The sequence below is a fragment of the Callithrix jacchus genome, chromosome 8, assembly GCF_049354715.1.
Source record: "Callithrix jacchus isolate 240 chromosome 8, calJac240_pri, whole genome shotgun sequence".
NCBI lineage: Eukaryota > Metazoa > Chordata > Mammalia > Primates > Cebidae > Callithrix > Callithrix jacchus.
The window spans coordinates 38,895,273-38,922,950 of record NC_133509.1 but is presented as its reverse complement, the minus strand read 5'-3'; the positions used below and the strand labels follow the sequence as shown (position 1 = coordinate 38,922,950).

General features: G+C 40.3%; 1 protein-coding gene and 1 long non-coding RNA gene across 27 annotated transcripts in view; one reads left to right on the top strand and one right to left on the bottom strand.

Annotated features, from left to right (window-relative positions):
* Positions 1–27,678, bottom strand: part of LOC118144843 (uncharacterized) — a 236,035-nt gene that overhangs the window by 72,972 nt on the left and 135,385 nt on the right. For all 23 annotated transcript variants that reach the window (XR_013520983.1, XR_013520990.1, XR_013520987.1 and 20 more), the window contains one exon: positions 13,242–13,355. This is a non-coding gene — a long non-coding RNA (uncharacterized LOC118144843). The remainder of the gene's footprint in view (positions 1–13,241; positions 13,356–27,678) is intronic.
* The window catches only part of CYP19A1 (cytochrome P450 family 19 subfamily A member 1), a 95,716-nt gene that overhangs the window by 65,230 nt on the left and 2,808 nt on the right, over positions 1–27,678 (top strand). For all 4 annotated transcript variants that reach the window (XM_009005417.5, XM_009005416.6, XM_009005419.5 and 1 more), the window contains 7 exon segments: positions 3,117–3,267; positions 12,372–12,526; positions 17,518–17,694; positions 21,406–21,520; positions 24,236–24,350; positions 24,819–24,981; positions 27,408–27,649. In XM_009005417.5, the coding sequence (XP_009003665.3) occupies positions 3,117–3,267; positions 12,372–12,526; positions 17,518–17,694; positions 21,406–21,520; positions 24,236–24,350; positions 24,819–24,981; positions 27,408–27,649 (1,118 nt within the window).

Genomic DNA, 27,678 nt, shown 5'->3' with positions numbered 1-27,678 from the left:
GCTAGGTAGTTTCTAGTTTCACACTTTGAAAGCAGAAGGTCTAGTTAGAATCCACTAGTGGCACAGACTGTGAGATCCTGTGGTTTCTGTTTGGGGGAGGGAAGGTAAGAAAATTGGCCTTGTTTAGGGTGGTTTTGCTGATCAATGCTCCTGAGCTCCTGCCAGCTCCCTCAAATCAGTGCCTCTCTAGGTTCTCAGTTTTGAGGTTTGGGGGAAGCTCAGAGTCAAGAAAGCTCGGGACCAGTGAAAGCTGGAGGAACTTAAGAACTTATAATGATGTAAAGCCCTAAAGCAAGTTATAATTTACAAAGCAGTTGTTTCATGCCCATTTTCTCTTGTGAAGTTGGTGTGTTTGTATCTATTTTGTCGATGACAAAACTGAGACTCAAAGAGTCGCACAACTAGTAAGTGATGAAGCTGGGCTCATAACGAAGCTGCTTCTGTGGTTATTTACTGAGAAGCCCTGTTCTCCAGCTAAGGGAAGGGAGGAGGTGTGAGAAGATGAAAGAAATGCAGTTTCTGCCCCCAGGGAATTATATACAAACGGTAAAATCAGTCAGGGACACACACATAGGTGGTTGACTGGACTTAGTGCCAGGTAGGGGCTATGAAAGTCCTGAGGAAAGGGTCATTCCTATCGGGGAGGAGGAGTGGCTGGGGGGGCGGAGTTGGGAGCTTCAGTTCTGAAAAATTGCCCCCAGTCTACTGATCTGGGTCAGGACTCACAGACACCTGGCACTGGCAGCTTTCCCTTCCCCAAGGACATATAGCCATCCCCAACTCTGAACAAGGGTCCTCTCCCTCCAGATGCCACACTCTGCCCTGGGTGCCACATCCCAGAGCAGAGCATTGGGGTGGGGGAGCATGGCAACTAACATTCCTCTTTTTCTTGTTAAGACAATATTTCACAGAAAAGTGCACAGTGCAGTGATAAATTTGCCATCACAGGGCAGCCCGATAAGAGGATGTTATCCTTGTTCCAGAAGCTCCTCGTGTGCCTTTGCAATCACTCTCTCCCTCACTCCAGAGCAAAACACTGTTTTTGAAATACTCTTTGATTTTGTGACAGTCACTCCCTTGCTTTTTTTTATAATTTTGCCATATAATTTCACATCCCCAGACAATACAGGTTAATTTTGCCTTGTTTTAAACATTTTAGCAGTCAATGCATACATTATATATTCTTTCATCTTGCTTCTTTTGCTCAACAGTATAGTTCTAGGATTCATCCACATTGCAGCATGCAGGCATAGTTCATTTTCATTGCCATAGGTATTGAGTTATATAAATATCTCATGGTTTAATTGTCAGTTCCTTTGCTGAGAGATACTTGAGGTGTCTTTAGCTTGGGGCTATTGTGAACAGGGCTGTTCTGAATGTATATGTGCACACAGGTTTCTCTATGGTGTTGGACAGCTGGGGAGAGGTCCCAGCTGTTGGCTCCAAGGAGGTTGTCTCTGTACAAAAGTGCAGCAAAGTATTTACTGCTCCTTTTAGGGTATGAAAGAGGCTCCCACAATCACTGCCTGCCTAGATAAGCATTCCCAAATCTGAGAAGCAGAGAGCAGCTTAATATGGATACGACCAGAATATTTCCCTAATATTTTACCAAAGTCTCTACCTTCCTCCAGCATTCTCCTCTCCAGCTGGTGGGTGGGTGGGGGACATAAGATATACACCTAAATGAAAAGGTAACACTGTATTAAAATTCTTTTATTTTGTAATTCTTTTTCACACACTTTCCTCTCCTGCCGCTAGACTCTGATGGGGACCATTATACTTATAAAGTCTCCAGTCCCCAATTTGGAGTTAGTGTCTATAGCAGTAGTATCTATACCAGTGTTTGCTGGATGAATTAAGCTGATATACAACTAGTCGCTAAGAATTCAAAACTCTACTTCTCTTCTGGTTAGAACATTCAGGTTCTTAATCTAAGCACAGGGTTCAATCTCCCTTTTTCAGTAGATACATCTCTCCTGCGTCATAGCTTACATTTGAATGGCAGGTCACAAATTTTAAGATTTTTTACATGGTGGGCTGGGTGTGGTGGCTTATGCCTATAGTCCCAGCTACTTGGGAGGCTGAGGCAGGAGAATCTCTTGAACCTGGTAGGCAGAGGTTGCAGTGAGCTGAGATAGCACCCATGCACTCCAGCCTGGGCCATAGAGCGAGACTCTGTCTCAAAAAAAAAAAAAAAAAAAAGGATGACATTTAAAACTTCATCCTTTATATTAGATAAACATGCCTAATTAATTTTTGAAATTTATTCAGGAAACATTTGTTGAACATCTACAGTGTGACAAGCTATAAATATCCAGTAAGGTATTATATTATGCAAATATTAATTGATTAAAGGTTGATATATCTAATGACAGTTTAAGGAAATACATATTCAATCAAATCTGCTATGGAAATCTTTTAAAGAGCTTAATGGAATTATTTTAATACAAAGTCAGTCATCTACTGTATAATGTAGTGTTACTAAAATAATCACAAGATTAGTAACCTTAGACCATATTTTGGTTCCACAGGTATTAACAAAGATCATCTATTTAAAGGGAAAAAAGAGCTGACAGTCTTACTCATATTAACTCAGCTATTGCAAAGTAAAAGACTAAACACTATTTGCTGTGTTTGGGACTAAACATCCAATTCAGATGATTCAAGCAAAAGCTTATGCTATGTCAACCAGGGCACTCAAATTGAAAGTTTCCAGAAAAAACTAGGCACCAAACAGATCTGCTGGCTTGTCACTTGTCAGTGTTTCCGTGTTTGCTACCAAACACACCAATTGACTTGTATTCAGAACTCACTAACACCAGTTAACATGGGAAGAAATTAACACACACACCCCAGTTCATTCAGACTGAAATGATTGAGACCAAATAAAACTAGTGCAGCGTGGCCACTGAACTCCTTTTTACTCATGGAGGGGAGAAGTGCCTCATGTTAAGCATGAGGCTTTTGTTTTGTTTCACTTTATTCGTGATTCACAGATACACATCAGAGATAAAGAATATTTAGCTATAAAAGAAAAAAAAAAACAGGAGCAACATAAAGCAGTTGCTATTTTTGGTATGGCTAAGATGCTTACTGTGCTGTGATTCCTGTCCTAGGTCCCGGCTACTGCATGGGAATTGGACCCCTCATCTCCCACGGCAGATTCCTGTGGATGGGGATCGGCAATGCCTGCAACTACTACAACCGGATGTATGGAGAATTCATGAGAGTCTGGATCTCTGGAGAGGAAACACTCATTATCAGCAAGTGAGTCTGTTCATAATCAAAGACACACTTTTTAAATTGATGCTGGAGATTTTTCTACTTAGGACAACTTAATTTTGAATCTTGATGTGTTTGTTTCTGACACTATATTTTTACCACTGAAATGAAGATGAGCAATCCCCGGAAATCTAACATTGCAAACAGAATAATTGGGTTTTGCTTGAATTGAAGCCAGTGGTACATAAATAAAGAACTCTGGAAAGTTGGGAAATTATTTAAAATCTCTGTGATCCATGAATTTGATTTTGATAAAACATACTCTTTTCTGCTTTTCTAAGTTTTTTGGTCTTAACCACAAATAAACATTAAAAAGAGCCAAGCCAAACAAAGAAAAACAACCATAAAAAACAAAAATAAAGACCAAGACACCACTGCACTACAGTCTGTGTCACAGAGCAAGACCCTGTCTTTTTAAAATGAAATAAAACCTGAGACAGAGGTATCTGGTTAGCAATTTGCTACTCTCCCGCCAAGCAACTGAGCACCTCTAAAAGAGTAGACAGTAAGCTGACCTTGGCTGAATCCGATTAAAGAAAAAAAAGGAAAAGAAATAAAAGAACGGACAGTAGAAAAAGAAGTCATTCACATGCTGCTCTCCCATTTATGACTTTATGCCAGTGTCCCAGCGGAATGATCTTACATAAATCAGGAACAATGTTACCCATTTAAAAAAATGGTGTCCTCCCAACAACAAATGGTTGTTATATTTTGTGGATAACAAGCAGATTGAATTAGTTCTATGGTTAACCAAATAGGAATTGACTGTAAAGAACTAGTTTGGTAGAATGCTTGTTTTCTTGTTTATTGATCTTAGAAAATGGAGAATTTCAAAGACGGCGTATTTCCCTAGAAATACTATCTTTAGTTGACTTTTAGCAAAGCTATCTGCAAACATTGTCTCAATACCTCCTTATATTTGTAATCCATAACAGAACTTCACCCACAAACTAAAGCTGACCAGGGTGTCTTCCAATTTGTTAGAATTATTCATTCAGATACAAAGACTATAGCTCAAAAGTAAGTGAAGCTTTTCTAGAAACTACATAATTTTTTCAGGTCAAGATTGCATACATAAAATACATGTCGTAAACTACTACATCTTATAAAATACCATGATATCCTCAAAGCCCAAATATTTGAAGCAGATACTGAAAGAAGGGAGTGGGGGAGAAATCAGTATTATATGAATACTTCCAAATATTTCAAACTACCCCAAAATTTTTTGGGGCCTGGGCTTTTTTGGTTTGTTTCATTCAGTTTTGTGTTGTACCACTTTTAAGAGTAGCCAAGACAGACCTCACTTACACAACTAAACAGAAATGGCTTCAGGTGAAAACATTATTTCACTAGGTTTATTGTGAAATACTCTAATGCAGTTGTTTTCAAAGTGTGGTCCCTCAAGGAACAGGATCAACAATCCTGGGAACTTGTTAGCAATGCACATTCTTGGCCGCCCCACTAAGTGAGACAGTCTGAGGTAGGACACACAATCCGTGTTTTTTTGTTTTTGTTTTTTGTTTTTTTTGAGACAGAGTTTCGCTCCTGTCGCCCAGGCTGGAGTGCAATGGCATGATCTCGGCTCACTGCAATCTCCGCCTCCCAGGTTCAAGCGATTTTCCTGCCTCAGCCTCCTGAGTAGCTGGGATTACAGCATGCGCCACCACGCCTGGCTAATTTTGTATTTTTAGTAGAGACAGGGTTTCTCCATGTTGGTCAGGCTGGTCTTGAACTCCTGACCTCAGGTGATCTACATGTAGGTGATTGTGTTGCACACCTGAGTTTGAAAACCACTGTTCTAAGAACTAGATCATAATTAATTACTTTTTTATTTACTTCTCCTGGTCTATTAGGCTGTAATCAGCCAAACTGAAGTGAGTATAATATGTTTTTGATATGTTCTCATTTTAAAAATCAGTACTTGAGTCACTTTTACAATTGGTTACAGTCTCACAAATATCCTGGAAGCACTGGTGTTTGGGTTTGGGGATAGGGACATTTGCTAGCTGCTCTTTCATTTCCCCGCACAGCCACCTGCCTTCCAGCTCTACCCAGCCCAGAGTCTGCTTTCCCCATCACCTCTTTCCCTCAGCAGACAGGTGAAATGACCCCCAGATATTTATTTAGAAGTATATCTACCTGCAGTCCAAGATCTAGCACAGTGCCTCTCACCCTGGCTGTACCTTACAGCCACCCAGGGAGCTTTTCAAAGCCCCACTGCCCAGACCACACCCCTACTTTTAGTTCAGAACCTCTCGGGGTAGGACCCAGACATCAGTAGTGTTTAATAATCCCCAGGCAATCCAAGGGTACCGCTGAGTTTGAGAACATTCCATCTAGAGAGAGGGTGGAGGAGGAAGCTCCTCGGGCAGGAGGGCCTCTCCTCCGGGTGAGGGGAAACAATGATGCAGGTTTGGTTTTGTCTTATGCTAAGATGGTGGAGGTGTGAGACTAGAAATGGAGTAAAGAATGATGGACTTGAGAAAGGACCACAGTACCCAGGCAGAAATCATTTTGAGATACTAGATATTTCTATGCTAGATTCTTAGGTCTCCAGCAAAATTCCCCAAATTTCCAAAGACAATTCCTGAAAGTGGTTGTTTCTTACAGTGGGGGGTGGCATCTGACCACTCTGCTTGTCTTAATTAGGAAAGTGACTCCAACAACCCCCACCAAGTCCAGGCTGGTGCACAACGAGACGCAGCCATAACCCACCCACCCTACCTCCAGCTCTCCTAGTTCTTTCTTTGTTCTGCCCTCTCAGGCTTTCCACTTGTCAGAGTCTTTGTGTTCTCCTTAATTGCCTCAGAGCAGCTCAACTTTGCTGTTAAAGGCTGAGGTCCCCTCGGGAATAGGACATATTTTTCCCCATCTCCTTTCCTTGCCTGCTTTTCAAGTCTCTTCCAGAATTCCCCGTACCTCTTGAAAAGACCCCATTGGACCTCAGAAAGATTTTTATTTTTATTTGAATAGTTTGCCAGATTTTTTTCTTTAGAAAAGTTTGAGGTCTATAGTCATTACAACTGTGTAGAAATTATGGTGCAACTTTTCCTCTAGCTTTGTCCCAAAGTAGTGGGGGGCTGCAGAACTTCAGGGGAGAAATCAGGCATGCGCACTGCTGAGATGCCGCCTGGGCCACTGGGGGCCTTGGAGGTATGGTCCATCTGGTGAGCTATAGATGATGGGTTCAGGGTTCCCCCAGGCAGTTACCCAGCAGCTGTGCTCTAAATTAATGAGGGTCTGTAGGTGCCGCATATGACACCATATGTCCACTATATGTGCCTAGATTGCTTTTTGTAATGAATATAAAAAAAAAATTGTAGCACTCATAAAGGGAAATTAGCAATTAGCATGCTAATCTGGGTTAGATTTGCATGTCTGTCAGCAATTAACATACTAAGTAGGGTTATATTTTTACCCCTGTCTTGATGTGCAAATTTACACATCATTTACAGGGGTTTCCTTCATTTATTCTTTGAACATACATTTACTGAGAATGTATTATATACTAAGCACTGAATGATTCTAAGTTATAATAGTCATTACTGGCTCTCCATTCATCCATTAAATATTTATTGAAAACGTACTATGTATAGCAGGTATTGTTCTAAGCTCTGGGAATGCAGCAGTAAACAAACCAGCCAAAATTCCTTACTCTCATGGAGCAATATGTTGTTAATTATGTCAACAATAAACAAGTAAAATATATAGTGTATCAGCAGGGTGACCAATTGTTTCAGTTTGCCTGGGACCAGGGCATTTCCGGGATGCGAGACTTTGAGTGCTGAAACTGGCGTAGTCCTGGGCAAACCAGGATAGTTGATCACACTATTATCAGGCAGAGAGGTGTTACATAGAAAGAGAGTAGGGAAGGAAGATGGAGGAGGACCAGTTGTGGAGACGAAAGTGTGATTGTTAATAGGTGGTTCAGGCAGCCTTCACTGAGAAGATAGCATTTAAATAAACACCTAAAGGAAATGAACAAGTAGCCCATGCAGAGACCTGGAGGAAAAGCATTCTAGACATAAGGAACAGCAAGAGCCTGAGTGGAAGAATACTGGAGATGAGTATTTACCAGCAAATCATGTCAGTCCTTGCAGGCCATTGTAACAACTCTGGCTTTTACCCACTGTGAGAAAGGAAGCCATTGAAGACTTTGAGCAGAGGAGTGACACATGACTCATTTATGTTTCAGCAGAATCATTCTGGCTGCTCTGTTGAGAACAGGTGCAAGAGGACAAGGGATGAGGACAGAGAGACCAGTTAGGCAAGAGGTGATGCTGGCTGGTCCAGGTGGTAGCAGTAGAGATGACAAGAGATGAGGGAAACTTCTGGACATATTTTGAAGGCAAAGCCAACAAACTTCCTGACAGATTGGATGTAGGGTGTGAGAGAAAAAATAAAGAGTTAAAGTGCTGTCCAGTTTTACATTGAATGGAGACATCATGTCCTGAGATAGGTGGAGCAAGTCTGGAAGGGGGAAGGATCAGGGTTCCATTCCAGACATGTTAGATTTGACATGCCCAGTCGACACTTGAGTGGGATGATGAGTAGAGAGGACTGAACCTTGAGACCCTCAAGTGTAAATAGGTCAGAAACTAGCAACAGAGACTGAGAAGGAACAGCCAGACCGAGAAGAGAGAACCAGGAAGTGTAATGTCTGAAAGCCAGGTGAAGAATGCATATCAGGGAGTGGGAAATTGTGAACCATGTCAAATACCACTAATGGGGCAAGGGAATGCATCGAGATTACAGTACTGCATTTAGCAACAGGGAGGTCACAGGTGACCTTGACAAGAGCAGTTTCAATGGACTGGTGGGGGCAAAAGTCTGACCAGAAAAGAGAATAGGGGGAGAAGAATCAGAAGCAGCAAGTGTAGAGAAGTCTTCCAAGGAGTTTGCCAAAAAGGAGGCAGGAAATGGGACAGTAGCTGAGAGGAATGTGTGGGCAAATGAGTTTTGATTTTTAAAATAGGAGATATCACAGCATGTGAGTTGTAGAGGGAATGGTAAATTATGAAGGAAAATCAAATGATTGTTGATGAAAGAGAAAGAAAGGGTGTGCTAGGTGAGGTGTGAAGAGGTCCCTGGGGACAAGTGGATGGGTTGGCCTTGAATAGGGACATGGAATTTCCATAGTAATTGGAGGGAATGTGGAATATATGGGCACAGGTCCTGGTCATTGGGGCTTGTGGAAATGTTCTTGTAGTTGCTTCCATTTTTTGGGAAAATAGGAAAAGTCTTCAGCTGGAGCTGAGTGGGGAGAATATAATAGTCATCTAGAAGAGTGAGAAAGTGAATGGACTGGGGACATGCAGTAGAACTGCCAGCGGCACTAAGGGCCCACTTGAATTTAACCGAGAACCTGTCAGCAGGCGGGTGTGGGCTCACGCACGCACATGCATGCACACATGGTTTTTCTTTTTTTTCCCAACCCAATCCAACTGCCAGGTGCTAACATAGAATAGGCTAAGAGTTGGATTTGGCTGGAGTTGTTGTTTTACCAGGCAACCTTGACAAAGTAACAAGAGGGTCAAGGGAGTTGAGGATTCAGGGAAGGGTATTCTAACTTTAATGATTGACAATGATTTTTCCCAATTTTCTATTAAGAAAATTATCAAATGAATAGGAAAATTGAAAGAACATCTCCCCACCACACTTTTCCCCCTATGACACTGACTTTTTGAAGAGACCAGGTCAGTTATGAGATATCCCACATTCTGAATTTCTCTCACTGTTTCATCATGGTGTCATTTACTGTATTCATCTATTCCCTGTATTTCTTATAAATGGAAAATTGGGTTTAAAGACTCAATTAGATTCAGGTTGCACATTTTTGCAGTAACACTTCAGTAGTACTAGGAACTTCATATTACATCACATTGGAAGATGCCTAACGGGTTGTCCCACTAGCATTGACGTTAAATTTGATCAGTTGGTTAGGTGATTACAGTAAGATTCGTCTTTTATAAAGATTGTTTATCTCTTATAATCACCTAGAATTTAAGCTGGGTAAGTGAGGATATTAGAGCAGTGAAGGACAGTGAAAAGGTGATAGGATTGATGGAACAGAATAGGCTTGCATGAGGCAAGTGTTCTTAAATGTTTGTCACCAGCCAGGTGCAGTGGCTCGTACCTATAATGCCAGCACCTTGGGAGATGAAGAAGGTCAGGAGTTTGAGACCAGCCCGGCAAACATGGTGAAAACCCATCAGTACCAAAAATACACAAAAAAATTAGCTGGGCATGGTGGTGGGCACCTGTAATCTCAGCTATTCAGGAGGCTGCGGCACAAGAATTGTGTGAACCTGGGAGTTGAAGGTTGCAGTTAGCTGAGATTGCACCACTGCATTCTAGCCTGGGTGACAGAGATTCTGTCTCAAAAAAAATGGCACCAATTATTTCATTAATTGCCTCCTTATCACTGTTAAACCTGCCCACAAGTGTGTGAATTGTTTAAACCCAGAACTCAGGTGGCTTCCTCCTCCTCACCTAAGAGCTTACTCTCTGGCTACTTTTCATTTTGAATAGACAATAGGTTTGCCATCTTTGGAGGTGTCTTTTGCCCTCAGTCACGCTTAATGAGGAAAAATGACCCTAGTAACCAGACACGCAACACTATGCACTGTCCCTTCTGAGGTTGGGGACTCAGTTGGACTCTCCCCAGTGGTAAGAAATCCTCTCTTTCCCAAATAATCAGTATAACACTTGCTTCCAGCAGTGTTGCTGGCTGGCCCACAAGCCAGAGCCAGGCCTGTCTTGACTGCCCAGAGGAGCTCTGGTCTGGGGTCCTTAGCTCATCGCTGACCTTCCCTTCTTCGCTTTTCTAATTTATTCTGGTTAGATAAATCCAGCTTACTTTTAGAAACAATTTTGTTCTAAATTGCTGTTCTGTAGCCAGTCATCCATCCCCTTGCTTTATCACTTCTGCCTGATTAGCTTTGTGCCTTGACAAGTCTGAGCTTTGGATTCAAAATAGCTGAGATGTTGGTGCCCCCTAAAGGACACATGAATTTTAAAGTTTGGCTTTTTATTATTAATAACTAGCAAATATTTACTTGGGTTTGTTTTATGTTTGGAGTTTCTTATTCTCATCTAAAAATTGATTAGCAAGTTTTTTAATGAAATGGACAGGCCAATATGATTAATACAGGAAGCAAAAGCCCTAGGTTCTGAGCAGAAAAATATTGCTCTGCTTGTCCTCTGAGTGCTTAAAATTTTTAGATATGAGTTTGTGAACAAAGAATATAAAAATTCCTTACTTTCTGCTTTAATTATAGAATGATGGAGGGGAAGGTGAATAAAGCTAGAATTTTCAAACATTTTAATTCATAACAATTTCATTCCTTCCTATGGCATAATTTTTCTATAGATGACAAAATTTGAACCATCAGACAAATTAATTCCCTAGAATACAAATGGAAGCCTCTGGATTTTTATTTTTGTTTTTGTTGCTAGAGAGAGGCAAACATGTCCAAAATTTAGGATTATTTGATGAATATTATCTGGAATCAGATCAAGAGAATGTTTAATAGTGTTTTGATTTGAAAATAGGGTTTTTTTCTGAAATAAATATTGAGTAAACAGTTATTTATATAATAATAACTCTGCTTTTTTTTTTTTTTTCTGAGACAGGACCTTGCTCTGTTACCCAGGCTGGAGTGCAGTGGCATGATCATGGCTCACTGCAGCCTCAACATCCAGGGCTCAAGCTATCTTCCTGCCTCAGCCCCCCAAGCAGCTGGGACTACAGGCAAATACTACCATGCCCAGCTAATTTTTGTATTTCATATAATAATGATTCTGTTCTGACTTCTTGACACTACCATTATTTCAGGGACTTACTTTTAAAGCTTAAATAGGACGATGGAACACATCCCAGATGTGAGAACTGGATTAATACTGAGCCCACAACCTAATCCATTAAACCAGAGCAGCACATTTTTGTCCTAGAGTCCTCTGGGAATGTATTTCAGCAGGCATTAACTGAACAACCTCACTAAGGCAAAGGTATCCTTTTATGAGCCAAGTGTCAACTAGCAGAGGGAGGAGCAAGAGTCTCTCCAACCCGTCTGAGAACCAGTTGCAGATATTATAGTAACTACGTCTAATCTTTGAGGGTTATTGGTTCTGAAACCCTCCATAATAGGAGAATTTGCAGTTGTGAAACAAAATTTCAGGAGACCAGAGGGGAAGGAGGACCAAAGCTTCAATGAATACATGAAAATTTGTATAAATATTAAGTTCACCAAGAAAGTAACAATGACATCTGAAATCAAGATAATACCAATGACATCTTACGCATCTTGAATTTGCACAATTGAGCATCCTGCAAAATGCACTGTCTTACAACTCATTATATCTTATATCATGGGAGAACCCTGTAACCCTGGAGACTTTGATGAGTCATGATGGAATGCAGAGCCCCAAAATAGCTTCCTTTACTACCACAGTGAACTTGGCATGCCAGCCCAGCTAGGCCCTGGCCAAGCTCAGGGCTAGAAGTGCCCAAGGAGATGTTTTTCAAGCCCTAAATGACACTCTACTGGAGGGAACAGGCCTGATTAGAGACTGGATTTGGGTGGTAGTAGGCAAAACTGCTGGTTCCAAACTGGGAAAACAAGACTTCAGTAATTCCACAAACTTCCAATTCTGTGGCTCACTCTTGTAATGGGTGGCATTTTCTGGAGTGAGGCTGGATGATACCTGGGAGGCTGGAGGCTCTTCTGGCTCTCATGGTATGGAGGGTTCAGCTTCTTAACACCCTTGCAGCTCTGACTCCAGTAGTGGGACATATTTTGGTGAAGTTAGAGAAGAAAGAGAAATAAGGAATGGTATGTGTGAAATAAGTATGTATGTGTGTTTTCTGTCTTTTGTGATGTTCGAACAAAGAGTCAGTAGGTAGAAATGATTCAACTGGAGAAGGATGTTCTCATGCTAACAGAAGTGCTTATTCAACCTGAATACTTGAAATCATGCACATTGCCTTTGGAGCAACATGAATTTGCTAAGAGAGCTACTTCCTAGTCAAAATGTATCACCATGAGTTCTCCTGACCCTTAAAAATTGACATCAAGGTTTCTTTTCAGGTCCTCAAGTATGTTCCATGTAATGAAGCACAATCATTATAGCTCTCGATTCGGCAGCAAACTTGGGCTGCAGTGCATTGGTATGCATGAGAAAGGCATCATATTTAACAACAATCCAGATCTCTGGAAAACAACTCGGCCCCTCTTTATGAAAGGTAAGCAGGTACTTAGCTATAATCTTCTTTTTTGTCTATAAATGTGCCTTTTTTGAAATTGTATTTTTTAAAATATTTATTTATTTATTGAGATGGGGTCTGACTCTGTCACCCAGGCCAGAGTGAAGTGGCACAACCTTGGCTCACTGTAATCTCTGCCTCCCAGGCTCAGGTGATTCTCCCACCTCAGCCTCCCAAGGAGCTGGGGCTACAGGTATGCACCACCATGCTTGGCTAAGTTTTATATTTTTTGTAGAGTTGGGGTTTTGCCACATTTGAGATCGGGCTGGTCTCGAACTGCTGGTCTCAAACAATCAACCTGCATCAGCCTCTCAAATTGCTCAGATTACAGGTGTGAGCCACCATGCCTAGTTTGAAATCATATTTTGAATTCTACTGCATCACAGCTTTCAAATAATAAAGGTGGAAGAGCTAACATACATTATACCTTTACTCTATAGTAGCCATTGTTCTAAATACTTGATATGTTTATCCCATGGCAGCCCCATGTGGTAAATGTTGTTATCACCTAAAATTGACAGAAAATGAAGGCATAAAAGGTTAAGTAACTTGCCCAAGATCCAATCATTAGTAAATGATGGCCCAGAATATAACCCCAAAGCCTGTATTTTTTAATCACCACAAATTCTTTTCTTCTTATTGATGTGCAAAGCAATTTTATGGGCATAAAGAAGAGATGAAGCTATATACTTACAGTCATTTCTGTTATGAATTTAGCATGTCACCCATATGTTTCATTTAAACATGGCCAAACAATGTGTTTGCTGAGTCCTTGACTGGCAGCCCACATGATTTAGCAGAAAGGAATCTGTGAATGAAATTAGAGAATTTTAGAACTTAGAAGGACCATATATGCTGTCTCACCTAGCCTCTGATTTTAATAGCTGAGGAAATAAAATCCCAAAGAAGTTATGATTTTCACCCAGGCAAAATAGGGAGTAATGGATGAGCTGAGATCCAGTTGCAAGCCTCCTTATCTAGGGATTTTTCCCCTTTACCTCATTATGCTGGAAACAGAACTGTTGGGGAATACACATGACTAACCCTTGACATTACTATCAAGCATAAAGAAAGATAATCATGCCCTGGAAATGTCAGTGATAGAATCTGGGGCTAGATGATTTTAGGTCTGGCCCTGTCTATGCACAGCCTTCCCTCCAGCAGCTCATGCTGTGAACCTAGCTAGCCACCTTCTGTGTGACTGCTAAGATAGGCCAGGACCTGGGCCCCCTGGGTGTTGAGCCCAGCCTTCAGAGCTGCCCCTCACCAAGATTCAGCACAACTCTTGCTTCAGACCCCAGTGTATCACTTCCCTATTGCTGCTGTAACAAATTACCACAAACTAAGTGGCTTAAAATAACACATTTATCTCACAGTTCTGTATGTCAGAAATCTGACATGGATCTCAATGAACTGAAAATCAAGGCACAGGCAAGACTATGTCCCTTTCTGGGGGCTCTAGGAGAGACTCTTTCTTTGTTTTTTCCAGTTCTAGAGGCCACCCACATTCCTTTGCTTGTGGACCTTTCCTCCAGCTTCAAAGCCAGCAACAGTGGGTTGAGTCCTTTTCATGTTACATCTCTGACCCACCTTCTGTCATCCCATCTCTCTCTGGCTTTGACCTCAGCTGGGAAAGGTTCTTTGCTTTTAAGAACTCATGATTAGGTTTGGCCCACCTGTTCTCAAGGTCCTTAGTCTTAGTCATATTTTCTAAGTCCCCTTTTTCATGTAAGTTAACATATTAGTAGGTTCTGGGGATTATGACCTAGACAAATTTAGGGTGCTATTATTCTGCCTATCACTCATGTTGGGGGAGATAAATCACCTTATATCTTGTAAAACTATGGAATGCATTAATGGAAAAAGTATAGGACTCAGTATTATAGGTTATGGGCTCGAGTCCCAGCACTGCTACTTGCTAGCTATGTGACCTTAGGCAAGTCACTTTGCCTTTCTGAGTTTCAGTTCCCCTATCTAAAAAAGGTGATAAACGTTATAAAACTTGCACTCTAGGGCTACTGAGAAGAACAAATGAAATAATGCAGTCAGATCCCGTAGAAAGGTACATTTGACTTTTTCATTGGGCTCAGGTGCATTAGGAACATGTGAACTAGTATGTAGAAGTAGTTAATTTTACATACCAATATCCTCCAGGCTGACATGCAAGAGCTAATTAAAAGAATCTCTAAGTTCATTAGTTTAACAAATTACTGTTCTCATCATTAAACTCAGTACCAAGATACAATTACAAACAAGATGTCATTCCTGACCTTGAGGAACTTTTAATGGGGGAGTTGGGGCTGAATTAGGAAGGGGCAGCTCAGCACATCACCAAATACCACCCTAGGGGATGGTAATGCTGGCGGTGTGCACGGAGTGACGGTAATACTGGCGGTGTGCATGGAGTGATGGTAATGCTGGCAGTGTGTACAGAGTGATGCCAAGTACAGATGAACAGGGCATCTAAAGCACACTGAGGGGCAAGGGAGACTTTTCAGAAGAATGCATGCTCATAATGAGTTTTAAATGAAGGTAGAAGGTAATTAAGAAAACAAAGGACAAACATTCTAGGAGTAAAGAACAGGATATTCAAAGGCACAGATGAATAGATAGACATGACGCATCCAGGGACCTGTCAGTAAGCCCTTGTGCCCGGTGCAGACACATTCAGGGATGTGGCCAAGGGGAGGGCAGGGCCAGATCACCAAAGACCTCTCAGTTAAGGCAAAGAATTGAGTTTATCTCAAAAGCCATGGAGAATCACTAAAGATTTTAAGCAGAATGACATGAATATATATGTATATCATAAAAATCCCTCTGGTAGCAGAGTAAATGACTAATTGGAAGGAAGCAGGACTGTGAGCAGTGAGAACATTTAGGAGCTACTGCAGTGATGCAGCAAGGGTGGAGGGGAGGCTGTGGGTTCAAGAGATGCCAAAAGGGTAGACCCTATAGTAGTAGACCCTACAGTACTTGGAAAGTAGGCAAAACATCTTTGTGACTTTTTTTTAGATAGCCTTCTATATGGAAGGTCAGAGTTTCTACAAAAAGTGCTACACAACTGGACCCAAATTCATAATGCCAAAAAATAGGGGGCTAATTGCTTATTGGAAAGTTCACTGTGATGTCTGACATTTACATAATCAATGGGATTCCTAGGCATTTTTCAATGAATCTCCTCTTAGACTCCGCATTGGTTTTCCTGATATAGTAGAAAGTCTGACACAAGTTTTGGTATCTAAATCAGTAACATTAATTAAAGTATTGACTTATTGGGTGAGTCTGCAGGGAAATAGTTAAGTGCAACTTAGGCAATGGCCTATCTTGGGATGTGGGGAAGGGTCGGGGCAAGGGGTGAAGAAACAGCATGTTTTTCCCCAAACTGCCAAGAAATGTGTCCATGTCGATGGTATTTGCTGATTGCTTGCCCAATGTTCTTTTGACTGGATAGATTCAATACTTTTTAGCACAGTTTAAAAATTAAATAATATCTATATCATACCACTACTTATAAGCAATGTTATTACATTTTTGCCTATAAGTTTGGCATGTGGCTTCAAACTCCTAAGCAGAGAGGCAAATCATGCATAGGCCTGGGAGAAATCCACAAGTGACATTCTAAGCCAACCATTCCACACAAAGCATTGAGCCATTTCTCCTGCTTGCTGAAGTGGCAGTCACCCAGAGAACAACATCCTGGCCTTTCACATCTGCCAAGTCCTTTCTATAATCAGAAAGCCTGTTCCTACCTCAACCTTCCTTCCAAGATGTATGGAAATCTTAAAAGTCTAGGACCAGTCCTCAGGCTTCCTCAGGCTTCCTTTCTTATTTGCAAAGTATACCATTAGGCATGGGGGTTCTGCACCTAAACCTCTGTGTGTTTGTGTGTGTGTGTGTGTGTGTGTGTGTGTGTGTGAGAGAGAGAGAGAGAGAGAGAGAGAGAGAGGATAGTCTTCTTCTGAAGTTACATCTACAAAGTTTCCCAGCATTTTTCATCGCATTTCAAAGACTGACGTTAATAGCAAATCTGAATAATAAAAGACTTAAAAAGAGATTACTCCTAAAAGAAGCTTAAAGAAACTTAAGACATAGGGAGAAAGGGGCACTTTAAGGGTTAAACCCTCCTGTGTAGGCCACCTACCATCAGGACCCACAAGCCACAGCTCAGATGGTCAGGAACAGGGCAAGAGTAAGATCAGATCCAGTTTATTCTGTTTTCATTTATTCATTCATTCATTCCTCTATGGAAAAAATATGTATGAGGGCCCCCATGGACCATTAGCTTGAAGTGCAATGCTAATGAGCAGCTGTTACTGTCCTTAGAGAGCCCTCAGTTCAGTGAGGGAAGACTGGTAAGCAAGCAAGGGATTGCTTAGCTGCCATGTCATTGGTTGAATAAAATAAACCTGGAAGTAGTTTGAGGAGAAATCAAAATTCAGAGAAGGGTACTTTGGGGGATTTATATCACTAGTCTTTTACACTTAAACAGGAAGCACCTTAGATCAAATAGTTAGGATCCAATTTGACCAGTTTTGCAGTAATATCCTGCCACCTGTTGAAACACAAAATAAATATGACCCTAGGCAAATCCAAATCATCTTTAGAGGGAAATGTATACAATAAATATGAAATATTACTGATTTGTGATTTATGACCACAAGTACTAAATGTTTCCTTTGCAATCTCATAAATAACTGGCTAGAGCATGAAGAAAAGTTTAATTTTTAATAGTTTGTTTAAATTAATACTTATCCCTACTTTCCTTCAATTCATCATTCTTAACCATAGGATACATGCTTATGGAAAATTAAGAGACCACACAAAAGCATAAGAAAAGATTATGAAAATTTCCACCCAATTATTGAATAAAAAATTGTGGACAATTAAGCTCCAACATAAAAAGCCAAATGGCCTGATGTGTGTGTGCCCTGGAATTCATGATGCCTGATTCTCTGATGTGCACCCTGCAGCTCTGTCAGGCCCTGGTCTTGTTCGCATGGTCACAGTCTGTGCTGAATCCCTCAACACGCATCTGGACAGGTTGGAGGAGGTGACCAATGAGTCAGGCTTCATCGACGTGTTGACCCTCCTGCGGTGCGTCATGCTGGACACCTCTAACATGCTCTTCTTGAGGATCCCTTTGGACGGTACTGAAATTTTCACTCTTGCCTCTGGACCTTCTGTCCTTTATTGAACAAGGGGCCAGGAGGGATAGCAGACCAAATGTCGTTTTCTACATTGCTCTTGTTTAAACATTTCTAAGTGCTCCTGGGTTTTTTTGCCTGGTGTTTCTGCTTTGTTCACTTATAAAATATAAATTTCCATAAAGTAGGAGCCAGCATCTATTTCTTTTGTATCTCTCCTCATTGCTCTAGGAGATAGAATTCTACCCACAGTTGAAACTTAACAAATGTGATTAGTCCATTTAGTTATTACTATATCCTATTACTAATCAACTTGATATATTTAACCATTTCCAACTGTTCTTTTGAGCATTATATATATATATACACATATACACAGACTCCTCCCTCAAAGCTACCAAACATGAAAACATCATGTCTATAAAATAAAAATGTTAATACTGCTGGTGACACTGACGCTGATGGAAATTATTATATTAGCTGCCATTAACGTAGTATCTAATGTGTGTGCCAAACAGTATTAAATATTGCTGTATATACATGTTTGCCATTTATTATTTATAACCTTAACAAGAGGTCTCACTCAAAAGGCTACTTTCCCTACTAAGATATAGAAATGTATATCAAAACATGTGCATGCTCATGTCAAACTCATAGAACTTGATTTTATTTTGGCAGGATTAAATCAATTTGCAACTGCCAGAATTTCAGCTAGTTCTTGAAAAGTTGTGCCATTGTGCAAAAGTCCTTGAATTCTTTGATAACTTTTTAACCTAATGATCAAATACCTGAAAAGAATGGAGTGGACTTATACCCAATTGTTTCACACTCTTTTCTATGGGTTCATTTTTTATTGCCATTGTGACCTTATCCACACACTAGCTCTGTAAAATGAATTCACTATTCTGATTTTGTACTCATCTATAAGGGATTCTGACAGATTCTGACTTACAGTAGTTTACCTGGAAAGTATAGGAATTTAAAAATTGGCATTCTTTCTAGTATACCTTTTTTGTTTTTTTCTTAAAATCATTTATATTATGTACTACTCTTAAAGAATATTTTGGTCTCCATTTCAGTAATCTGTGCATAAGGTTACTAATAATATGCGTACATGAAGAAAAATTCAAAAGCCCATTCAGGTATCTTTTAGAACATTATTTACCACTAAATATTTATATAGTTGATATAATGCTTACTATAATAATAATAGAATGGTAATAGAATTTTTTTTTACTTCTTATCCATAAACATTGGCCTTATCTTGCCTCAAGAGGAGTAGAATTTATTAAACAAGATTCCTAAATCCATACTAGTATTGTGACTTCATACATTTTGTAACCCTAACAGTGACTATACCCTAAAAACCTATAAATCCCCCAAATCACTCTACTGATTAAAAAAGATGTGCATGCAACTCTACCATCACCAAAAAGCAAACAATCATTTGAGTAGTTTGGTGGTTGCCAGAGGGCAGGAAGGGTAGTGGGGAGAGAAGAGATGAAGAGAAGTTGATTCATGGGTACAAAAATATAGGTAGATAGAAGAAACAAGATCTAGTGTTAGATAAATCAGTGTAGTGAAGAAAATAAATAATAATCTATGTACAACCAAACAGCTAGTAGAGAATAATTTGAATGTCCTCAGCATAAAGAAAAGATAAATGTTTAAAGTGATGAATATCCTCATTACCCTGATTTGGTTATTACACATTATATAAATGTATAAAAATATTACATGTACCTCTAAATATGTATATCTATTATATATCAATAAAAAAGTAATCGTTAGTATTAATTCTATTCTGCTATTGACATTAAGTATGTACAACTCAATGTGACTTTTCCTGAATTAGCTTACACCAGTGTTTGTTGATTCATACATTCATTTATCAAATGTTTATTGATTGCCTATTTTGTGCCAGGCACTGTTCTAGGTTCTGGGGACATAACAGTCAACTAGACAGATAAAATTCTTGCCTTCAAGGGATTTACATTCCAGTGGGAGATGTGTACAGAAAAAAAATCTAATAACATGTTAGGCAATGTTAAGTGCCTTGAAGGAAAAATGAAGCAGAGCAAGAGGATGGGAAGTGTGAAGGAGGGCAACAGTGGGCGTGGGCATGGATGTCATGGAGAGGTGGTCAGGAAAGGCCTCTGCAGAGAAGGTGTTTGGCCGTAGCTCAAATTTGTTGAGGCCACAATCCACAGGTAGATATGAGGGAAGAACACTTCAGGCAGAGGAACAATGCATACTTTTAACATTTGCCCCAACCAACTGACCTGGAACACATGCTACCTGGTATACCACACTTGGACACATAGACAAGCTATAAGCCCTCCCTATTGACTCATCTCTCCTACTCCAATTACTCCATACAAGAGCTGTAGAAACTTCATCTGATGGCCATTTGGATGGGAGCCCTCAATCACTTGAAGAATTTTTAGTCAAACTATCTCACCTGGTCTCTTTTCAGGCAGGGATGCCACTCCCAGGGTGCCTGTTCCTACAGACATCACTTCTAAAGTGAGACAGGCATGTATTTTACAAGTCTAGGCTCCCTGGTCCCACTCTAGCCTTGCTCATTAGGAAGGATTATGTAAAAGGAATTGTAAATCTCTCCGTTCATTTTTGGATCCAGAATGTGATGCTGGCAAACCTGTGCAACCCACAGTTACATAATTCCTTTCACAGGGGTCCATGTTGAACTCTCAAATTGCCTAAGGGACCCAGTGCAAGAAAGAGAAAAGGACATGGTCCTGAGGTCAGACAGAACCAGCTCCAGCCTCAGGGCCTGCCTGTCAACCACACTGGCTGTATGGTTTTGGGCAAGCTTCCGAATTTCTATGAATTGCAATTTCTTCAACTGCAAAAGGATGACACCACAACGGCCATGGCAAGATTGCAAAAATTAAATTAAAAATCTCTTTCACAAAGCGCCTAGCATAATGACTGGTATTCAGCAGTTGAAAATAAATATCTGTTCTCTTCCCTTTTGTATATTAGCTGGTATAATTTGAAAAAGCAAGGGTTTTCTTTCCTCTAGTATTCAATTTAATTAAAGAGCATTTATTAAGAGCTGATTGTACAGGAGGCTTAGGACAAGGCATTGAAGAACACAAGATGAATTCTACACTCTGGACTGAATTTAAATAACTATGAAAGCTTTGTGATGAATGCTTAGGGAAAAGTGAACAAAGCACCATGAGAACACAATTAGAAGCTATTAAGTGTGCACTCCAGGTAAACTGTCCACTTCATGACTCTGCTTACCTGACACCAAATGAAGTTAAAATGTGGTTGTTAGCCACCTAACAGGCTCTGCTTTTTGCCCTCCCAGTTACCAGAGTGATGGCCATATCAGCCATAGTTACTAGTTCCATTTGTCTGGAGAAACAGGAGTGAGTTGGAAGCACAGCCCAAGGAGGATATGTGAGATTCTAAGCTGAAAACGTGAAAACACAAACTTGAAAACTGGCAACTCATTGGTTAACTAAGGCCAACAAGGATGGCAAGGAGAAAAAAATCAGAGCTTGATTTGTCCTGTAGTATTCACATGGCTAAAACCCCTACTGAAGATGGAATCTTGCTTAGCTTAGAACCTTAGCCTGTTAGGACAATCTACAAGGAATGTTTTCTGCACCGAGCACCCCTCTTAGGCTCACATTTTGCTCAACTGCTTTCTTGTGTGTGTGGTTTTTTTTTTTTCTACAGAAAATGCCATCGTGTTTAAAATCCAAGGTTATTTTGATGCATGGCAAGCTCTCCTCATCAAACCAGACATCTTCTTTAAGATTTCTTGGCTATACAAAAAGTATGAGAAGTCTGTGTAAGTAATACAACTTTGGAAGATTTATGAGTACAATTGGATTGTTTTTTTACCCTTGTGTCTTTGCTGTTTTTGTTGGCCTCTTTGGTAACTTTTCTGCTCTCGAGAGCCCACAAGGGAGCTGTTGGTTAAGTTTCTGATGAAACACTTTTTACAGCAGTTTGGCTGCATTTGGCCAGACCAGAGATTAAAAGCCTTTGGCTGGGCAGCTTCTCAGCAAGGGGGCTGAGTATGTGGTCTGGGAGCTTCAACTTGGGAACTAGTACACACTAGTGTATTTTGAGTTGAAGAGAAGGGTTGACTGATCCTGTCATTAATATCTGTCAAAATTCTCTTTGCACATCTGAAAAACTGGAACCACATCAATTTATAGTTGTGTTATTTTTGAATGAATTTAACATAATTCAACTTGTCAAAATTCTATTGACAATAGTCTCAATAGAATTTTTTCATAATGAGTATAGTTAATTTCAATAAAAAGTGTGTGGGTTTTAAAAATTATGTATCTTGTGTTTTGAGGGTCATGAAATTGTCATTAAATTGCTTTGTTTTGGTCTTAGAATCATCCAGCAGAAAACTAGACAAATGCCCAGTGGCCTACAGACTAATCAATGGGTTTGTAGAGTACAAGTAGCCAGTCAGTAAACGCTGCTACTTCTAACCACCAGTAAAAAGCCTATGGAATCTAGAAGCAGAAAGCCCGGCTTTGTATCTTGTTTCTAATGGCCTTGGGAAGTTATTCAAAATAAGATATAACCTTTCTTCTAGAGTGGGGGCATAGGTTAATGAGATCATATAAGTAAGGCAATTAGCAAAGAGCATGGCATATAGTAGCACTAAATACGTTAGTTTCTCCCTTCCCCGTGTTCATATCTTCCTCAGATGTTCCTAACCATCTCAAGTTCTCCATCTCTAAATGAACCCAAGCTTGTCTGAAGACCTAATTTTATTCTACTTGTGGATTTTGAAATTCATTAATATTAGTTTCTAGAGAAGCCAACTTGATGTTGTTTTGTTTATTCTCTCGTGGTTGATGAGTACTCAGTGAATGTTTTAGACACTTGGTTCTTTACACATTTCATTTCCACCAGAGCTTATTGTGACTTGAAAAAAAAATAGATAAAAGATGCATCTCTTTGATCAGAGTTGGTGGCAGTGGTAGTGGTCTGAAGAGTTCATTATATAGCCCTTAGTCATTAGTTTAGCCTTGGTCTTGGGCAACGGACCCATAGAAACTTATTGTATGAGTCTGTATAAGGGTTTCTCTGAGGTTTCTGTGGTTCCGTCAAGGAACTCTCTATGAACTTAGAGGCTAGAGGCATTCCAACACCTCCTAGACCATTTGGGGCTAGTGCTCAGATAGGAATGCTATGAGCATTCTCAGTCTACTAGGAAGAGGGCACCACAGCCCAACTGAATATATGTTCTTTGTATATAGGAAATGCTCAGCAAACATTTGATGAATGCATGCATCAGTAGGGTATTTCAGTGTATAGGTGAACATGTCACTTAGAATTTGAAAGACGGATTTATTGTACATTTAACATAGTACAGAACACTGTTCCCTGGGATAAGGGAATAATACGCTGAGAATGTACACATACACTGAAGGACAGAGACAAGAAAAATTGAATTCAGATTCAAGATGACTTTATTTTTCATCTAGTCTGGTCCCTTCATGTTAAAAGGATGTAGGGCCCAGAGATTTAAAGTAGTTTACATGGAAAGAGAACAACCTGAACTGGGACCTGACCCCACCCCATCCAGGTGTTCTTTCAACCACACTGCCAAGATGCATATAAATTTTTATGCAGCTAGTTATTCATTCAACATATATTTACTTAGTGTTTACAATGTGGCAGAAACTAATGAGGCATGAGAATAAATATCAAGAAAAATAACTAGTCTCTGGAGTTTACTGTTTAGAACAGGAATCTCAAACTCCAGTCTTCAGGGCTAGGCAAATAATAGTAGGCTATGGGGGCCGGGAACAGTGGCTCATGCCTGTAATCCCAGCACTTTGGGAGGCTGAGGCAGGCGAATTACCTGAGGTCAGGAGTTTGAGACCAACCTGATCAATATCGTGAAACTCTGTCTTTACTAAAAATACAAAAAATGAGCTGGGTGTGGTGCCGGGCACCTGTAATCCCAGTTACTCAGGAAAATGAGGCAGGAGAATGCCTTGAACCCCAGAGGCAGATGCTGCAGTGAGCTGAGATCATGCCACTGCACTCCAGTCTGGGCAACAAATTGAGACTTTGTCTCAATTTTGAAAAATAAAAATAAAAGCAGGCTATGGGAATGTAAGACAAGGAAATGAACGTACCTGTGGCCAACTGAAGAGCACATGACAGCATTCACAGGTTTGATTTCGTTTTTTAATTTAAACTTTGTGCCGCCAAATCAGAAATTTAAAAACGTTGTTAGAGTTAGGCTTTTGGTATCAGTTTTTAACCCTTAGCTAGAAGTCACAGCCTTGATTTTGCTACCAGTATCCTAACCAGAACTCTTGGCTAACTTGCACTTTAACATCAAGTATAAGGTCTATGTAATTTAAGGGTATTTATGAAGAAATAAAACAGTAATTTACTTACTCATAAGCACCAGTGAATTCAATTAAAGCAGATCATTTTACCTAAACACATGGCAAATAAATCTGTTTCGCTAGATGTCTAAACTGAGTACAAACAGACTATATTTTGACTTTTTTCCCAGCAAGGATTTGAAAGATGCCATAGAAGTTCTGATGGCAGAAAAAAGACGCAGGATTTCCGCAGAAGAGAAACTGGAAGAACATATAGACTTTGCCACTGAGTTGATTTTAGCCGAGGTATTGACCTGAACTAACCATAATTCCCATGCCACGTATGTTATAACTGTGTAGAAGTGTGTAAAGATTCCCTTTTATAACTGTATCATATTTCTGCTTTTAAATACTTTCTCTAGAAGTTTTGTAATCCCAATCCAAATATCCCACACATTAGATATTTCAGTCAGACCTTTAAGATTGAAACATTCTAGTAAGACTGACTGCTAAGATTGTGACTCTTCTGTGTCACAATATAAAATATGAAAACAAGGTGGGGGAGCCCAAAGACACTATATACATAGACAATCAGCCTCATTGTACATCTTTCAGTTGAATATTGTCATGTAGAATGTCCACAGTCAATCACAGAGACATGTGGTTTCTATGATTTCATTTGGTTGAGACTGTTGATCATTGAGTGTCACCTCCCCTCATTTTTTGAAACGTTGATTCACTTTTCCAAATTTTTCCCATCTTCCAATTGTTCAGAAACGTGGTGACCTGACAAGAGAGAACGTGAACCAGTGCATGTTGGAAATGCTGATTGCAGCTCCTGACACCATGTCTGTCTCTCTGTTCTTCATGCTATTCCTGATTGCAAAGCACCCTAATGTGGAAGAGGCAATAATGAAGGAAATCCAGACTGTTGTTGGTAAGAATTTATCAAATAAATAATATAGCTTAAAAAACAATTTCTTCTGAATGTTTTTTCTTATGCCCTGAGAATCTGATATCAAACATAATTTTTTTTATAATTTACTCCAAACAATATAGCAAGATATTCTGTCACAGTTGATTATACCAGATAGACTGAAAAGATAGTTCTTTCTGCGTTTTTAATCATAAAAATAATACATGCTCATTGGGAGGAATTTAAACCACAGAGTGATGTGTAAAGCAGTAAGTGACATTTCCCCCAATCCCTTCCACTCTACTCTCCAGCCTCATCCCCACTTTCCAACAGCAACCATTGTTAATAGTTTGCTGCATGTTTGTTAAGATCTTTTTCTATGTGCCCACAAACACATACTTAGGATTGGATTTGTCTATTTTACAAAAACATGGGATTATATACAATGTTCTGCCTACCTTGTCAGTTACAAAAGACTTCTGCATCTCCCAGGGAAATTATCATCTATCATTTATAGCAGTGTTTCTGGGCTTCAAGCAGCCCATTCACAAATGAACTTCCAGTTTGTGGCAGAAGAAAGAGGCAAGATGACAGCAAAGACAGGGAGTGACAAAATTTCCCTCTCCACTCCAATCCAGTGATGCTGGCCCCTTCCTTTCCCCTGCCCTCTACTCCTCTGTAGGGGAGCTCCCAGGACCACACTCAGGTCTTTCCCAATTCTACCTCTTCATTGTGCTGCCTCAGCTTCAGTTTCATCCTGCTCCACTGTTCTACAAAAACAATGCCACCTTTGAAAGAAATCAAACTTGCTTTCTAGGAGAAAGCGGAATTCCTCATTTGATATTTCCTTCACATGAGTAATCTTTTAGGAACACATTTCTTACAGATGTGAAGAGATATCACAGAATGTAGATTTCCCTCTCTTTACACAGTCCCTGCAAAACAAGTTATTTGCTTGTAGAAGGTCATCATGTTTTTCAAACCATTGGAGTACTGCTTGAAATAGTTAAACATAAGGGGAAATTTCATCAAAGGGTTAAATATGTGAGAGAAGGGATCTGCAGATGCCTCACACAGGTGGAAAGATTCCTGGATAGGTAGATAGCAATGAGCCAGAATAACATCTGAACTCCAAATTTCAGAATGTTTTCTCAAGTGCCTCCTATCAGGTTCTCAGGTCTGTGCCAGGTGCAGGGCTATAGCCTTGAATGAGCCAACACCATCGCTGCACTCATGTGCTCATGGGCTGGTGGGAAAAAGAAAACAAGCTCAATAAAGAGAGAGGGAAGGAAGGAGTTCAGGGAAACCAGAAGCCTTTAATACACATTGAATACAATTTATTTGAGAGGTGAAATGTGCTTGTACAAGTTGATGTTCCCCGACATGTCAAAAAGCCTCTGCAAAGATGGAAAAGCAGCAGAGCCATCTGCAAACATTCATGCTCCCTCCTGTGTGCCACACACAGACTCGGTAACTAGTTCCTAGTGAGCACCTTTGGTCACCTTCTCCATCATCTTCCTTTCTACTTCCCCACCCCAGATATACAGACCCCATTACCCCAAGGGGAAGGGCCATGAGAGTACTCTGACCAAACTATACCTTTCCTCAGTGGCTTGGTTGTACAGGAGACAGGGCTGCCTCGGGACCCTGGGCTTTGCCATTTCTGGGAGTAATCTGAGCCTCTTTGACCAGTATCAAGCCAATCTGAGACAGTGGGGGTGTCCGTCAATCACCACCTCACCCAGGGCTGATCTGAGGCACCTATGTTGTTGTGGGGGAGAAGAATGTCCTTGTCACTCTACTGCAGAAGATCTTCTTGATGAGATGCAGATGAACTATCAGTGACGTGTATGGGCAGATGACTGCACAGGTAATCAGAGGAGAACATTTCATTGAAATGGATCAAATCTGCCATCTCACTTTGACTCTGCAGCAGCCTGTGCATCATCTCTGGGATGGCTGTGGTGCCACTTTGCTCACAAGTGAAGAGAGGAAATGAATGTTCCCCACAATTTAGAGCAGGGAACAAAAACTCAAAGGTTTCAGAAAGCAGGCAGATAAGATGAATGCTTGAAGCAGATTGGGTGTGTTCTAGACAGAACTGCAGGACGTATGCCCCCGCTAAACAGAAAATTGGCCACTCAGCATCAGCCCATTATTGCTATGGGGGAATGTAAGTTCAGCATCACCAAGTTTTCTGGATATTTGGGCTTTTCTATAAAATATTCCCATTTTTAAGGGAATTGGCTTCCTATCTGAATTTTTATAAAACATCCTGTGGACCAAGCATAACATATTTGGTGCTGGTTGCTGGTGTGCATTAGAGCCATCATTTTTTTTTTTTAAACCGAGAGCAAACTGTTCCATGGAAAAAGTAAGGAGCTTTAATGCCAATCACAGGTGAAAACTAACATTATCTTCTTTGTCCCTTTTCTCTGTTTTCACAGGTGAGAGAGACGTAAAGATTGATGATATACAAAAATTAAAAGTGGTGGAAAACTTCATTTATGAGAGCATGCGGTACCAGCCTGTTGTGGACTTGGTCATGCGCAAAGCCTTAGAAGATGATGTGATCGATGGCTACCCAGTGAAAAAGGGGACGAACATTATCCTGAATATTGGAAGGATGCACAGACTCGAGTTTTTCCCCAAACCCAATGAATTTACTCTTGAAAATTTTGCAAAGAATGTAAGAGCCCTTCCTTAAAACTGAGTGTG